The 16,235-nt window shown below is 32.1% G+C and overlaps 2 protein-coding genes across 2 annotated transcripts; one reads left to right on the forward strand and one right to left on the reverse strand.

The window, feature by feature from the left end:
* Window positions 1–1,104: 1,104 nt before the first annotated feature.
* Window positions 1,105–11,047, reverse strand: LOC131847756 (aldo-keto reductase family 1 member A1-like). Its single transcript, XM_059197404.1, has 6 exons — window positions 10,829–11,047; window positions 8,666–8,846; window positions 6,032–6,219; window positions 2,704–2,942; window positions 1,974–2,124; window positions 1,105–1,218 (listed from the first exon to the last, which is right to left on the reverse strand). Exons 1-6 carry the CDS (start codon window positions 10,898–10,900, stop codon window positions 1,105–1,107), a joined length of 945 nt encoding a protein of 314 aa, XP_059053387.1. The 5' UTR covers window positions 10,901–11,047.
* Window positions 11,016–15,875, forward strand: LOC131847701 (homeobox protein DBX1-like). Its single transcript, XM_059197335.1, has 4 exons — window positions 11,016–11,090; window positions 11,281–11,439; window positions 14,448–14,617; window positions 15,121–15,875. Exons 2-4 carry the CDS (start codon window positions 11,424–11,426, stop codon window positions 15,454–15,456), a joined length of 522 nt encoding a protein of 173 aa, XP_059053318.1. The 5' UTR covers window positions 11,016–11,090; window positions 11,281–11,423; the 3' UTR covers window positions 15,457–15,875.
* Window positions 15,876–16,235: the final 360 nt, after the last annotated feature.

The raw sequence follows: 16,235 nt of genomic DNA on the forward strand, positions 1-16,235 counted from the left end.
GATAGGTATGTCGTGCTTGCTATAGAATATAGGTCAATTCTATTTGATACAACATGTTTATTTCCTTATCGTTAAGATGACCTAGTGCCTAATAGTGCTAAAGGCATAAATGATTTATCTATCTTTCTATCCATCCAATGCGACACGATGAAGTCAGGCGACCAGCAATTAGACTGCTTATTATATTAATATCTACTTACATTGTTATTATGTATTACTTACTAGAATTAAAAAAAACGAGGATTTTTTATATGATATAGGATATGAAATAATGTATTATATATACCAGGCAAACTCAAATAATGTACTTGTAGTTGCTTTGTAAGATTTTTTTGGGATGAAGAGCGGGATTAGGCAGTGATATTACTGGTTGCAGATGCATAACATTTTAAGCCTTCATAATGACAACACATGAATGATTTATGGTCTATATACTATAACGTGATGTCAGTGATTGTTGTTCATAAATAGATAGATATAGTTAAAGGCGATATCAAGAAACCCTTTTTCTTGTTTTTTTTTGCTACTTATATTAGTGTCATCATGTACCAATGATAAGATGTCGCTAGTCCACTGATATTATCTCAACAGCCTAAAAAATGGGTTTCAAGTTTCTCTTTAAAAAATGACATACATGCATACAACATTTTAACTCCCCTTTTGACCCTTACAACCCATTTTCGTTATAAGACTTTAAATTTCATTTAAATCAGTTCAGAAGTTTTGGCTTTTAAGTAAGGTATTAGTAAGGTATTTATTAAATAAACTGACCCAAAAAAGCGTAAGAAAAAAGCTTCATCGTTCTAGCTCCAAATATGACGAATTTCTATTTGCATACCCCTTGAATGGAGACAATGTGATATAAAGCCAGAATTTGTTATTTATTTTATTAACATTAGATACATCTTAAAGTATGATATAGATATCTTTGTAATTATTATTTTCTATAATTTTAGCGCTTTCGCTATATTTTTTATACATTTATTTGATCAGAGATTTATTCAAGCTTGGTGTTTGAAAGGAAATTCATGTCCTTCCTCGGCGGTGTACCAAATTTCATTTAAATCTTCTCTATACCAGGAAAGTGATGTCAGTGATTGTTGTTCATAAATAGATAGATAAAGAAAAGTCACAAATACGACCATTTTCACCGCGATCTACAGTTGATAATTCTTTCAATTCGCTTTCAGTTAGTTCGAAGTTCCATAGTGAAATGTTCTGAAATATTAAAAAAATATGTGTTATCTATATATATAATACAAGTTTTTTTAATTATGCATAAAAATACAATAAATAAAAAAAATTACACATCACTACTTATATAAATTATATGTTATATATAGATATATATTAATAATGGTCAAGCTTGACCACTATTAATCTTCTTAATAATTTATATTAGGTACTTACTATAATGTTAGTCATTTCAGTCACCCAAAGAAAAAAACAATTTCATGATGCCGATAAGATGCTAAGATGATATAAATAAAAAACAGACACCTTTCATTTTTTTAATGTTAGCTACATAGTTCGTAAGACAGTTGAGAGTTATCTACTTATACTTAGTATAAGTAGGTAAGCTTTATTATGGAACGGGGTAGTCTATACAATTATCACAGATTAACAGTGGCTGTCACTTTGTATGAGTCGATTCCAGAACAGCTCGTATTCAATTAATTGTGAGCTGATTGGAATGAAACAGGCCTTAATAATGTCCCTATTCTTACACTCAAATCAGTTATAAGCCCTGTCTGCAGTTAGTGTATATAAATGGACAATTCTAGAAACAAGTAATATAGGGTGTAAATTGATTTTATTTATTATTTTATATAGTACAAACACGGCTTGGATTAGATATATATGTATGATATTACTACTAAAAAATAATTTAAAAGTGCTTTTATTTAATACAGAGAAATTTACGTATAAATATGACAATATTTTGAATGTGGTTGGCAAGAGCATTCAAATACCTGTTGTATTCTTGCTGGATTAGTACTCTTTGGGATGGCACCGACTCCGCGTTGTAAGGTGTACCGCAAAAGGACCTGCGCTGCCGTACGGGAATGGGCGTCAGCGATGCGCTGTACTATTGGTAGTGACAGCAGATCAGGATACTCGCGGCTTGAAGATTACATCGCAAAATATATCAATTTTGCGAATTTATACAAGAAGTACCTATAGTGTGTACTGCGTTTCAGTTTACACGTAGGTACCTATTTGAATTAGTTATTGTATCACTGCCAAAATATTAGGATTTAAAATATGAAATGAACGTAGTTAGTTATTATTTAATATTATTCTAATTAGTTTTATTACTTCTAATTAGACAATCCTGGAAAAAGATTTATTGTTTAACATCTTTTGTCCCTGCCATTTTCTAAACAATCGTGTCCTCTCTTTCATTATAAAGCGTCTATGTTGTGGAACTTATATGTAAATATGGAGAGACCAATTCCTGGTACATTCGCGATGGGCTTACTGAATTCATTAATTCAGAACGATATAAGATAATTCTGCACCGATGCTCCGTATAGCTACGTTAGCATAGGAGGGTACAACATACACATTCATCCTTACAAAAATATGTATCTATCTATGCCTATATTTTATTGGCCATAGACTAAACGTAAGAACAACAAGAATAGGTAACATTTACCTTTCAGTAAAGAAAATCTTATTGTATACATACACATAGCTTACCCAGTTTTTGCAGCGAGGACATCAGCTAGCGCTTTAGAGCCAAGTGGAGAGTATGCCACTATAGGAATACCAAGTTCACTTGCAATCCCAATCATAGACTTTTGTTGACACAGTACGTGTACTTCTATCTGTAGGCAAGCTGGTTTCTCTACGGCACATAGTCTTCTCAGTTGTTCTTCATTTACGTTAGACACGCCTACGTGTCGCACCCGTCCTGATTCCTTTAATTTCAATATTGCCTGTAAAGTTAAAAAAAGTCTACTTAATAGAAAACTTCACTATCACTACATATTATAAAACAAAGTCGTTGTTGCTGTCTGTTCGTCCCTATGCTTAAATTTTGAAGTGTTTTTTTTAAAAAATAGAGAGATCAAGAGGAAGGTTTATATGTACTCGTATAATACATGTACACCCAGGCAGAGCCGGGGCGAGTAGCTAGTAAATATGTATATGTATTTATTTTATTATTTTATACAGTTGACAATGTTACATTACTATAATATATTTCGTTTCACATAAAAATAACTATTAATCCCTGATTTTGTTATCAAAACAGGATTAACCCTCATGGGCTGCAGAACGACCATTAATATGATGCAGAATGTTTCAAGTTAATGTATCTATTACATATATATAAATATACATCAGTTCATTAAAAATTTTAAATATCATGAGATGATTCAATGTAATAATATCAGATTTATATCATTTTTAAATAGATTTTATAAAAACCCGCTTACTCAATTCATGTCAGCATTTTTCTTCACGAGTATTTCGCCAGGTTCACAGATTTTATTCAAAGATCTAATAGATTCCCGTGTACTATTTCAATGCTGCGAGGATTCACTCCTATAATGAGTGGTCTTTATTTTTTTCGAATCTAGTGTTAATCGTAAATGTAATATTTTTTTTTACATTCAGTATTTGATTTTTTTTTTAATTTCCTGACTGAAGTGTAAATCATAACTTGAAGAACACTAGCTTCCTTAGTATATTCTTTGGTTATTGGTCGATGCATTTTCAAACTAATATAACTGTTCACAGACGAATCAGAGCCTGATTTTGTTAATACCCCATGTATTATTTCTAAACTTTAATTGGATTTGAAACTACTGGGAGCAAAAATCATTGCTATTTTGTTTAAAGACTTTGATTTCATCTATTTTTATGTCGATTTTTAAAAAATATGTTTTTACATCGTGTAGGGTCTACTTCTTCCTTTCATTTTTATTTTTCTCCCAAACAACAATGTAAAATATTTAATATAAAACAATCCTTGATATGTGTTGCATTTTGCTTGGAAAATGTTTTTAAAGTAGAAACATTCAACTGACTATAGTATAGAAGCATTTATGATACTAACAGGTTTTTTCCATTCTTTTAAACCTTTAGATTTATTTTCTGTTGTATAAGTAGAGTTGGTTTCCATATCAGTGGAATGACATACTAAAGAATTTAAAGACGATTTGGGTTTTGGACAATTGGATAAAAATGTAGGCTTTATAGCATAAAAGTATATTTTAGTTTCTTTCCCACTTGATCGAATTTCTGTATTGAGTCTATGCTTGGAACCTTTGGGTTTGTTTATTATATGTTCCATGTATGCTCTGCGATGGGTGATTCTATCAGGACGCGTCTTATAGTGTGGTTCACAACACCAACCGCAGCACAATATGTATTTATAGATATACGAATACATGCATTTTTCTGGTTTCCGACTTCGGCATCTCAATGGATTTGTATCACTGCAGCTGATCAGGCTAAAACATTGAGTACATGGCGAAGTTTTCAACCTCATGACAACATTATTTCGTATTCAGTTATTTTGGATCATTTTTATGTTTCAACATTAATTTCGTTTTAATGATCATAGTAATAAAATTCTGGTTGTATTGTTAACAAAGAAGCGTACCTATAGGTATTTATATTTGTAGTTACTGAAATTTATATTGAGTGATTAGTTACATTGTCACTAGATTTCATTTTATAATATAGCTTTCAAAGATTTAAAGATTGATGCACTGTTCTTATATGTGCAGCGAAGAATAACTTTTAAAAAACTAATATCCAATTTTGGAGTTTTCTTAGATTTCATACTTCTATGTAAATTGATAATACTCAAAAGTGAAGCGTCTAAATACAAAGCAGGCAAAGCAGTTTTAGATATTTTTAAATCTATACTTTCAAGGGAATCTTTAACTGTATGATTTTGATAAGGCGTGTCTATACCATCGTCTCCGCCGGTACAGCATGGACACAAAAAAGTGGGCATATTATGCAGATATGTTTGGTTCATCACTGATGGCTGTTTAGCATGTGATTTTACTGCATTGCGTATAGTTTGTGTACTAGTGGTCGTTACATCGTTGTTACTCCAAACATTTATATTATCTCCTAATAAACTAAATTCATCTGGTTCTGTTAGTGGGTATGACCTATTTGTTACCACATTAAGTACATCGTTAATTTGTCGTTTAGATAATGGAGACCTATATACTTTAGACCAGAAAAAATAGTTCTCATCTTCACCGATTTTGGTAGCACACATTATTTCATTGTTTGGCGAACTTGTAATACGCTTCACTGTTGGTAATATTTTACTATGTTTTAATGTGTATTTAGCAGATGGGGGTTCAGTATAACAGCATTCTTTATATATTGAGTTACTACGATATATAGCGCTCCCCCTAATATGATTTACATCTTGTTTATGAGCTTTCTCATTATGGCTGTATACTATGTACTTTTCTTCTAGTGATATTCCCATTTCTAGATTTGGATCGTTAGAATTATTTAATTTATATGGTATTTATTATAACATGTCAAAAATTAGAATATTTTATGTCGTTTATATTTTATGAAATGTTTGCCAATTGATTTTGAACTGACATTACAAAATGACACAAGAAATGAAAATTTTAAACAAATTAAATTCCATAAAAAGGGAAAAACCTAACCAAAAAAAAATACAAATTAAATTATAAGTTTTCATGTCAAAAAAGTTTCTGTTGAAATCAGTTCAATGAAATGTCTACCATCGATAAATATTTACGTTTATTATTCATTAAGTAGAAGGAAAATTATACTGATATTTACTCTATAAGAACGACTTTATCCAACAGATGTACCAAAATTAGAATTTTAGTGCTCGTTGCTGTTAGCTTATTGTGCTGTAACTTTGTAATATATCATTCTTTATAAAACAACCGCGATAATAGACCATATGGTACCTTTGATAGTAACAAAGTAATATTTTTGTTTATCAAGTATTTTTTTATTTACACAGTTTTAGTAATATATTATGTGAGGTAAATATATAAGTACGCACCTTCCAAACTGCAATGAGGTCTGTAGAAAGATCAACTCTCATGCTACCGTCTGGGTTCTTTGGGTGTAGGTCTCCAGGTATATGTTCAAATGCGAACGGCGTGTGCATAATATACATGTCTAAGTAGTCTAAGCCAAGATCCTTCAGAGAGTTGTTGAAGTACTCAGGAACTAAATCTGGCCGATTTCCTGTTGAAAATTGTATGTTTAAAATTTATTCGTATAAAAACAGATGCCACGTATATCCAAATATAATAATCACAACATGTCAAGTGTTGCGTTCGCTTCCACGCCGACTAATACAAGATTAATATCTTTATTATCATCCTAACAGGAAATTATAGTACTCAAGATAGATGGTATAGATGTTCTACTTAGTAAGTCACTTTATTTATTTTTATTTAAACTCTAATTGCACCTAATACAGAAAATCATCCTTACTAATATTATAAATGCGAAAGTAACTCTGTCTGCCTGTCTGTCTCGCTTTCACGCCAAAACTACTCAACCGATTTAAATGAAATTTAGTACACAGATAGTCTAGACCCTGAGAAAGGACATAGGCTACTTTTTAATGCGAAAGTAGGGTTGTAAGGGGTTGAAATTGGGGATGAAAGATTTTATGGAAGATTCGTCATTTTTGAAGCTAGAACCTTGAAAATTATTTTTGAGGCTGCTAATGAAATATAAATAAATATGATATACAAAGTTTTTAAAAATTTTACCCTTAAAAAATTAAATAAATTAGGGGATATTTTTTTTTATGTAAATTCGTTATTGTTGAAGATAGACGCTTGAAACTTATATTTGAGGCTGTTGATTAAATATAAATAAATATGATATTCTACGTTTGTAAAAATTTTACCCTTAGGGGGGGTAAAATAAAATAGGGGATGAAAGTGTTTATGTAAATTCGTTATTTTTGAAGATACAAACTGATTTTTGAGGCTGCTGGTTAATATAAATAAATAGGCCATCAAAGTTTGTAAAAAAATACCCTTAAGGGGGTAAAATAAAATAGAGGAAAAAAGTTTTATGTAAATTCGTCATTATTGAAGTTAGAACGATGAAACCTTTTTATTGGCTTTATGTGTTAGTTTATTAAATACCTTACTACTATTATAACTGTGAAAGTAACTCTGTCTGCCTGTCAGTCTCACTTACACGCTAAAACTACTTAACAGATTTAAGTGAAATTTGGTACACAATTAGTCTAGATCTTGAGAAAGCACATAGGATACTTTTGAATGCGAAAAAAGGGTTGTAAGGGGGTTGAAATAGTAGATGCAAGGTTGTACGTAAGAATCATCATGTTTAAAGGTAGGAAAGGAGCTTGAAACTTTTTAGGTTGATGATTAAATCATCATATAAATAAATATTTAATAATCAACCTAAAATACAAGTTTTTAAAATTTTACCCTTATGAAGGTAAAATAAATTAGGGAATGAAATATTTTAGGTAAATTCGTAATTTTTTAAGCCAGAAACTTGAAATTTATTTTTGAGGCTGTTGATTAAATATAAATAAAGAAAAATGGGTTGTAAAGAATTTAAAGGAGAGTTAAATGTTTATATGGAAATAATGTCATTTTTAAAGCTAGAAGATTGAAGTTTAATTTTTAACCCATTTATTCAATATATATTTAGAAAAAGAGTTATGAGGGGTCGAAAGATAATTCGTCTTTCGATAAATCTTCGAAAACCGGTTTGATAGCTTCTTGGACTTGCGGAATTAGAGTTATGTATGGAAGTGTCGTCATTTTTGGAGCAAAAAGGATGAACCTTTTTATTTGGGTTTTATAGGATTAGGTCATTAAACATTTTTTTCATTATTTGGTCAAGGTCACTAATTTACGAGGACGAAGTCGCGGGTACAAGGTGCTGCTCACACTCACACTCACCCTCGGAATCGCAGCTGACTTTCACTAAGCTTCAGAATCAGAACACAACTTAAGATTCTTAGAAGTTTCTGACCGGGAGGGAAATTGGTCATTTTAACCTGTTCCTGGCTCGCGGGCCCTATTGAATTTACACTTTTGGCTAATTCAAAATAAATAATATAATGACATATTATATAATAAATTAAAACAATAATCTATATCCTTATGAGTGGTCATTGTCTATGTTCTGGAAGCACGACACTCTAGCACTGGGAAATAAACAAAACATAACGTGAGGGGACTAAGTACATAAGTAAGTACTATTCCTGTAATTTTCATGGCGACGTTCATTATGTTTACCACTTCAAAATATATAAATCTAGCTGTTATTTGTTTGTTTTGTTTTAGGATTCGTGAAAATGTAATAGGTGGACAAACTTTCGTATTTTTAATAATAATAATAATCTCAGGACAATTCATATAGCACCATCTTGACCCAAGTGAAGCAAGCTAAAACTTGTATTATGGGCATTAGACAGCTGATACATATACATACAAATACAAATGGATATATTTTTTTCGTAAATACGTACATTATATATTATACTTAGAAAACACCCAGATCAATACAAATAATCATACTCATGAATACAAATATTAGTGCCGAGGGAGCAATCGAACCCGCGACCATCGGACGTATAGCGGTGTGATAAACCGCTAGACCACCGAGGCCATCAATACTAGATGTTGTTTACCTCCTGGAGGTAGCTTGGTAACGACGAATAACTCTTTTCTTCTAGTTTGTTCACCGCCAATCCATCTAGTTAAGGCACGGCCCAGGGCTGCCTCATTCTCGTACGCTCGAGCAGTGTCGAAGTGTCGGTACCCCGCACTCAGAGCGTCACTAACAGATTTTTCTAGCACTTCATCTGACGCCTGCATAAGGTGGAGAAATATGAAACGTAAAGTTAACTTAGATACAAAACAAACAATTATTAACTAAAAATATTGTAGTAAATACTCCTGCGTATTACGATAATTACAGTTAGATTGAACCGCATTTATTTGGGATTAAACGACCAAAGGAGTGCAGAATGACAATATTTTTAATGCTAAATATACATAAAAATACATCAAATGGACCAATAAAAAAAACATTATACACACAGTATTAGATACACACATGCTTATATACCTATTGTTATGTTTATTGTTAACTATCTGCCCGCCCTGGCTACACACTGGTGTAGGTACATGTTTTATTATACATGTAAATCTTCCTCTTGAATCACTCTATCTATTGCTAAAAACTGCGTTTATAAACAAATAAAAATCCAATGAGTAGTTTACAAGATCTAGCCGAACAGACAGGGAAAGCGACTTAATTTTATATTATGTACAGAAGTCTGTAGTCAAATTGAGAATAGATTACTATTATTTGTCCGTAGTCATACTGAATATTAGATTAATTATGGTCGAATTTCAGCCAATGGGCGACCACTAGTACAATTATAAAAGGAAAAGAATACTTATGACGTACTCTTCGATGGCTATTTGACATTAATTTTGTCATAACTAATATCTTTATAACCCTGTTTATCTAAAGAAATGATGTAAATAATGAGTTTGTGGTTGGAATTTATTTTAAGTATAGATAAGAAAGTCATTAAGTCATTATTCATATTACCAAATTTGTTTGAAATGGATTTGAAGTGTAGATCGACAACGTATGTTTCGATTATAGTATTGTAATATGGCGATTATTGTAGACATGCACTACTACACATGATGAAGATGAAAATTCTCATGACAGTAAAAGTACTTGCAGACCATCCACTTTAAAAGGACTGGCGTCATGTTCAACTGGGGATTACGATGGTGACTCTTACTCGTGTCATAGTAAAACCTGTTCAAGTCACTCACAGCTTCACATCTTTCTACATAATGGTAAACCCTGTTCAATTACAGACTCTACGACTAAATTACATGAATCCAAATGGAATTCATTAAGAAATATTTAAAACTGATCCGGGTAAAAAGAAATACAAATATGAAAATTGTAAAGTTGGGAATTTATATACTCTAATACCTTGCTACTAATGTAATATAACTAAACTGTCATTATTTTAATTAATTCAATTTTTAATTTTGTATTTTGTTCGTTGTGTGAGAATGTTCTCACGAGTTCATGAACTTCTATTCCAATCATGTAGAGTTAACCGCATATTATAACTGTGGAAAGATAGATTTTAGAAAGTTTAGAGACCCCATTGATAACAATGTACCATGACAGGTTAATTTTAACGGGATACCCTAGGTAACCATAGTTGTCAGATATACCATCTGAGACTTCTACTGTGACATTGATCGTGGCGAATTGAATCGCCATTGACAAAGAATTTATAATGACATTTTAGAATCCATGCCAAGCCGACAGTGCGGTTTGAGAGGAGTTTCCTCCCACACACACTCACTTTGTGGAATGAAAATGTCAAAGTTTTCTTCCGTATGGGGTTTTTCAAGAGTGGTAAGGAAAGGGTCAACAACCCGCATCACCAGGTGTTTTAGGCATCCATAGACTTTGGTAACCGTTTACCTTCTAATGGGCAATATGCTTGATTGTCTATGACAAATTTCATTCTACAATTTTGCTGCATTCCAAATCCATTTTTTACATAAAAATATCTGTTGTGGGTAGTGTTATATGCAGTGGAATAAAACTTGTGTATGGTAGACCTAAAAAGTAAGTCATCTACCTACTTTTTAGGTCTACCATACACAAGTTTTATAAACCATAATATTTGATCGCAGAAATAACAATTTTATCTTTAATCAAATATACATTATTGAAATTATTATATGTTTGTTAGTTAAAGAAAACAATACAAATAAATAAAAATATTGAAATATATTTTTACCTGCCAGGTACCGAATCCAATACGCGGCATGCGATCGCCGCCTTGTAGAACAAAATATTTTTCGACTGTCATTTCTCCTTGATGCACTTTGTGTAATATTGTATAATTTTATCAATTACTTTTTACAAATAAATATTTTAAGAAGTTTTCTTAGTGCGATATGCAGTTGTTTACTTATTGACAGATAATAGTACAATGTGAGAGCGAGTGTTTGCGTGACGGTGCACCGGCGGACTAACAACAGCCTTGAAGCAACTACCAGGTATCTCAATTCAATTTAGTAACTGGTTTTCCATGATTTATTTATCGTACAAAATTATTTACTCAATTATGTTTGTATTCATTCTAATGCTTATGTATATTTGAGTATGAGATGTACTTAAATACTGTATTTACCTATCTGTATTTAGTATAATTAACTTAGTGTTTTTAGTGGTAATTATTTTCCTCAGATAAGCAATGGAGTGTAAAAGGAGAGGATGACCGAAGGAAACATGGATGGACTGTGAAAGCATAAAAGGAAAGTACCTACGCTCAGATATGATGGCTGATAGAGACCGGTGGAAGAAGATGACATATTGCGCCGATATTAAATATGTATTGGTATAAAGGTAAGGCTATGATATTCATGCAATGGAAAAATTACAATGCAAATAACTGTTACGGCTTTTAACCATTGAGTACAAGTATAAGTTTCATACACACTGGTGCACGAAAGTCTGGATACTGGGCCTATATTGTCCATTTTTAAATCCACAAATAAAAAATTGTTGCGAATTCACCCGGAATTAACTACGATCATTTACAGGGATACTATTATTAATAAGATTCATTACAATCTCCTGCTCTCTCCATTAAATTTAGATACGTGCGAGTACTAGGATTCTAAAAATTTACATGATTATTCGTTTTTGTTCTAATTGTTAGTTAAAATGTGAAACATAATGAAACAAAAACAAATGACATTGGTTTCTTCCTACCGAAAAACTGTAATCTTATTTCCTGTTTATAAATAACTCAATGACATTCATTTATAGGTAGTGTTTTTAGTCGATAAATGAAGGCAAAATATGTTATTTTATAGTCGATCATATACATTACGATAGATAGGTAGTATTGTATGTTTCGTTTCATTTGTGTTTGTAGCAATCTCACTTCCGTCGTCCATCTTTAAAAATATGTATGTCTGAAATTAGTATGGTATGTAAAAGTTAATTATCCAGATAACAAATGTATATTAAATTAAGCAGAAAAACCGTTTGCCTTTTTTTTATTTCAAAATAACAAAAAATACAATTGTACAAATTGGACAATTATTCCAAAACATCTGCGATAACCACTGCGGTCATTCTATGGAGTTTCGGCAATTGTTTGTAGTGAGTGGCAGTAAGGGACATTATCAGATAATCTTGGTTCGCTTGTATTTCCATTGTGTTGCATATAAATATAACAATCAATATTAAGAAGTGAAGTGAAGAGTACTTGCTTAACATTAACATTAACTAATGTTAAGCAAGTACTCTTCACTTGACTATATAATTCAATAGTATAGTAAAATTGTTCAGGTATAATTTATATGATAACTAGGCAAAAAATCTGTTCTAATAAAATAACCTGATACTAATTAACTTAAGGACACATTAGTAAATTACGGTGTTTATAAAAAAAAACACGGAAAATAATATAAAAATATCAATAATTATTTTTAACATTATATTTACTTTATTTGTATTAATAAAAGTCTAAATATGGCTACAGAAGTGAATTAAAAGTATGTATTGATATCGCGTCTAAACATTATGTGCAAGTATGTAGCTACTTATGGGTATTTTCTTGATTAGCCATTAATATACGTCGATACCTACATTGTCCTACATATTATAATGATGATTCCAATTATTTATAATCATCTCTCAAGAAATAGTTAACTAATTAAGTCGAAAAGTACGTACGTACGTTTTTTCAATTTGCTTCTTTAATCCCATATCGAATTACAGAACACATGTATTGATACAATGGTAATATAATATATGTTACAAATTAATTTTCCCACATACCCTTAAACTAATAACATCCTATTGTGTGCAAACAGTATCCATTTCTCATTCAATTTGCGAGACATGAATGAACTAGCGTCACAACACTTGTGAGTTCGGCGGTGCGTGTTCCCCATTGATGGCGGTGGTTGATAACGTATTATAAAATCAGGGTTGTATCATCCCTTTGGGCGTTTGGGCGTGGTCTTTTTTAGAACAACCCATAAACCGGTCCAGTCTTTTATGAGTAACTAAATGGACCACAGTTTGATTGTAGACATCTTGTCAGTTGATAGTCATGGATGGGGTACCAGTGACGGCCAGTGTAAAATGTGGTAGTTCAGATTTTAGTATTGAAAGAATATTAAGTGAACACCCTAGACATAGTATAGACGAAAATACTGGAGTTCCAGACTGGCTGTGTTATACGCGCTATAAACCTCCGTGTCTTCCACGTTAGCATTTTTTGAGTTCTTAATTTTTACCTGAGATATACATTTTCATGTCGTAGATGACTATATTTAAACTACATTATCGGCACTGCTTTGTACCTTGTTTTAGGACACTTACACAATTGTTGTTCTGTTTTAAGCACCTTTATCCTTATAATATAGTATGTGGAAGTGTGTCTGTTTGTCTGTTACCTTTTCAAGACTTCCTTTATTTCAAAAAAGCAAAAGGAAGTGGCGGTTTACAGTTTTTAGTAGAAGGAATTATTACCTATCCACGCGTGACGTCACAGTATTGGAATGTTCATTGTAATATAATAGATAATCCTGAGGAAGGTTATCGGCTATTAGACATCACGATATTTAGAGTCGAACAAGAACAAAAAAACGCAGAATGAAAAGTGAGAAAAGTATAAAGTGCGGATTGGTCGCTAGTCCGAGGACGAGAGGCATTTTTTAAATTAAATGCCGCACTATAGATATTGTATAGCTAGTCTGTACTAAATAATTTATAATAGGCTTTTTAATTTATTTGGGTTGAATGTAAACAGGCTTTAATTTTCATACGCGCACTGCATAGATACGATATTGTATCGTGGAGTGTATACCAAAGTGGTGTTTACAAGTGAGTGTGTGTGTGTATGTATCTATGGGTGAATGTGAATGGAAGCAGGGGATGTGTTATGTAGATATTACTTTGTTTATGTAGTTAAAATAGCATTCAAGCAGACGGCCCACCGGTTGCAGTAACCTTTGTATATACTATCCATGGACAGCTACAATTAGTTACCATTTTAAAGGACTAAAATGTCAGGCTATAGGCATAACATCTTAGAACTCTGGAATTTCATTACTCCTCCAACAGAAACACTGCTTACGAAGCATACTGTTTGGCGGGTATAATAAGTGAGACAGCTATCTACGCAGATGACTTATCACAAAATCTACCCGAGTACCCTTTGTAAACAGCGTTTACGTATGTAGTATAGTAAATTTCGCATTGCTACAATTTTACTATGTGTAGAGATGACTTCACATTAACATTAGTGTGTATATTATTGTGAAATATTTACGAGACGTCGTCATTAGATAATAATTGTGGTTTGATATAATAAATAAAGCTGTCAATAACAGGGTCAGTGAACAGTAACGCGTGTCGCGGTCGCCGTTCGGGCCGGCACGCGCGGGTCCCGTTTACGGCTTCGCAGGCGTCCGCGCTCGAGGCGGCGTACGCGCGCGCTCCTTATCTCGCACCGCCAGCACTACGCGCCCTCGCTGCCGCTTTGCAGCTCCGAGACGACAGGGTAAGAGCAATTCTATTCGTGAATTTCCGCGTTCTATCAAGGTTAAATAACTTGAATGAGAAAAGGAAGGTGTACAAATTCAGAAGTATAGACTAGCATTGTTTTTATACTAGACTAGGTAGGTATCACTATACGTCATCTACTAAGCAGAACTAACTGTTAATAATTTTGTTTGACAACTTAAAGACATTCTTTCTTTTTGTAAACCTTAAACACAGAAAAACAGTATACAAGTGTTTGACGGGATCGAACCAATTCCATCGAGCATCGGAAGCGTGTGTGTGTGCTAAATTCTTAAAAAAAAAGCTTCATTAGTAAGGCCGTCGTTACCTTAATAATGTAACTTTATAACTTTTAGATTGATTTCTGCTGGCGTTCTAACCCAACCAATGAAAGTTGAATTCAATTTTGAAACTCTTTGCTTCGTAGTATTTCATATGATTTAATTTCTTTGTTTCCTATCAAGTAAAAATAATAAAATATTATATATTTTACTTTTTCAGATCAAAATTTGGTTTCAAAATCGCCGTGCCCGTGAGCGTAGAGAGAAAAGTGCTAATATACCACCACCGCGTGAAGTAACCTTGGCTCCGACAGTGCAAAGAATTACTTTTACACCCAGTACTTGGACAACATATGCGAATACTTTATCGAACGGACACTGTGTCGAAGATAACACATTTACGAATGTCAGCCACCATTTACGAGTAGACACGGAGACGCCACATGATTTGAGAGACACTAATTCCTTGCCTGGTCCAATTTATCATTCGCAAACAGGATTTACGGACGACGGAAGACCCGATACACCGTTAGATGTTGAAAATATCGAAGACTAATCTTTCTTATGATTTACATGATATGAGTTTCTACTCACTCGCGAGAACAAAAAGAGTACTTTTAGGTATATCATAAATTGTAAAAATTAATGTTAGGTATCTACAGTTAACAATAGAAATATCTGTGATATGAATGGTATCATTAAATTACAATTACCAATATTATATAGCACTATGTATTTCAAGGCATATAGCACTATGTATTTAGACAAATAAAAATACTTGAAATTATTATACTTATAAAGGTTTTTTAATGTGTGAAATCATATTATATCATCTTCCACTAGTCCACTCCGCTAGCCACCTTAGGCGGGTGTACCATTCCATATTAATCCATTGAAAAAAATGTTTAATATTTATTAACATACAATTACGTTACATATGGGATAATAATGAGAAAAAATCTAACTAATTTATATCTTCATTAAAAGTGGGTTTACAAGAACGATACTAGTATTAATAGGAAGACCTCCAAAGATTTTAAAATATTCAAGTGAATTAAAAACTAAATATGTACAAAAAAAACATTTATTATTCGAATTAATTACTACTCGACAATTTGAGATATTTTATACTAGATAAATACCTTCTATTTTACAGTCAGATCATGATTATCATTAACATGTACTATTGATTCCATTTCTTTTCTATTACTTTGAATATCTAAATTTCTCTTAATTCAATTTCATCACGATACTGCAATATTGTATGTATATTTACAGTGTATGACTTGAAAGAATTAATTGCTTATTATATGTCTTTCTTTTTACCAGTATATT

Source organism: Achroia grisella, unplaced genomic scaffold (assembly GCF_030625045.1).
Source record: "Achroia grisella isolate CSIRO2021 unplaced genomic scaffold, CSIRO_AGI_Agris_v1 utg540, whole genome shotgun sequence".
Classification (NCBI taxonomy): Eukaryota; Metazoa; Arthropoda; class Insecta; order Lepidoptera; family Pyralidae; genus Achroia; species Achroia grisella.

What these genes read in the sequence shown, in the direction of transcription:
- LOC131847756 (XM_059197404.1), bottom strand. Translation starts at nt 10,900, where the DNA reads ATGACAGTCGAAAAATATTTTGTTCTACAAGGCGGCGATCGCATGCCG. An exon ending in TTGGATTCGGTACCTGGCAG is followed by an intron (nt 8,847 to 10,828) that starts GTAAAAATATAT and finishes CACCTTATGCAG; the next exon opens with GCGTCAGATGAAGTGCTAGA. An exon ending in ATCCAGCAAGAATACAACAG is followed by an intron (nt 1,219 to 1,973) that starts GTATTTGAATGC and finishes TTAATATTTCAG; the next exon opens with AACATTTCACTATGGAACTT.
- LOC131847701 (XM_059197335.1), top strand. An exon ending in TGCAGCTCCGAGACGACAGG is followed by an intron (nt 14,618 to 15,120) that starts GTAAGAGCAATT and finishes TTACTTTTTCAG; the next exon opens with ATCAAAATTTGGTTTCAAAA.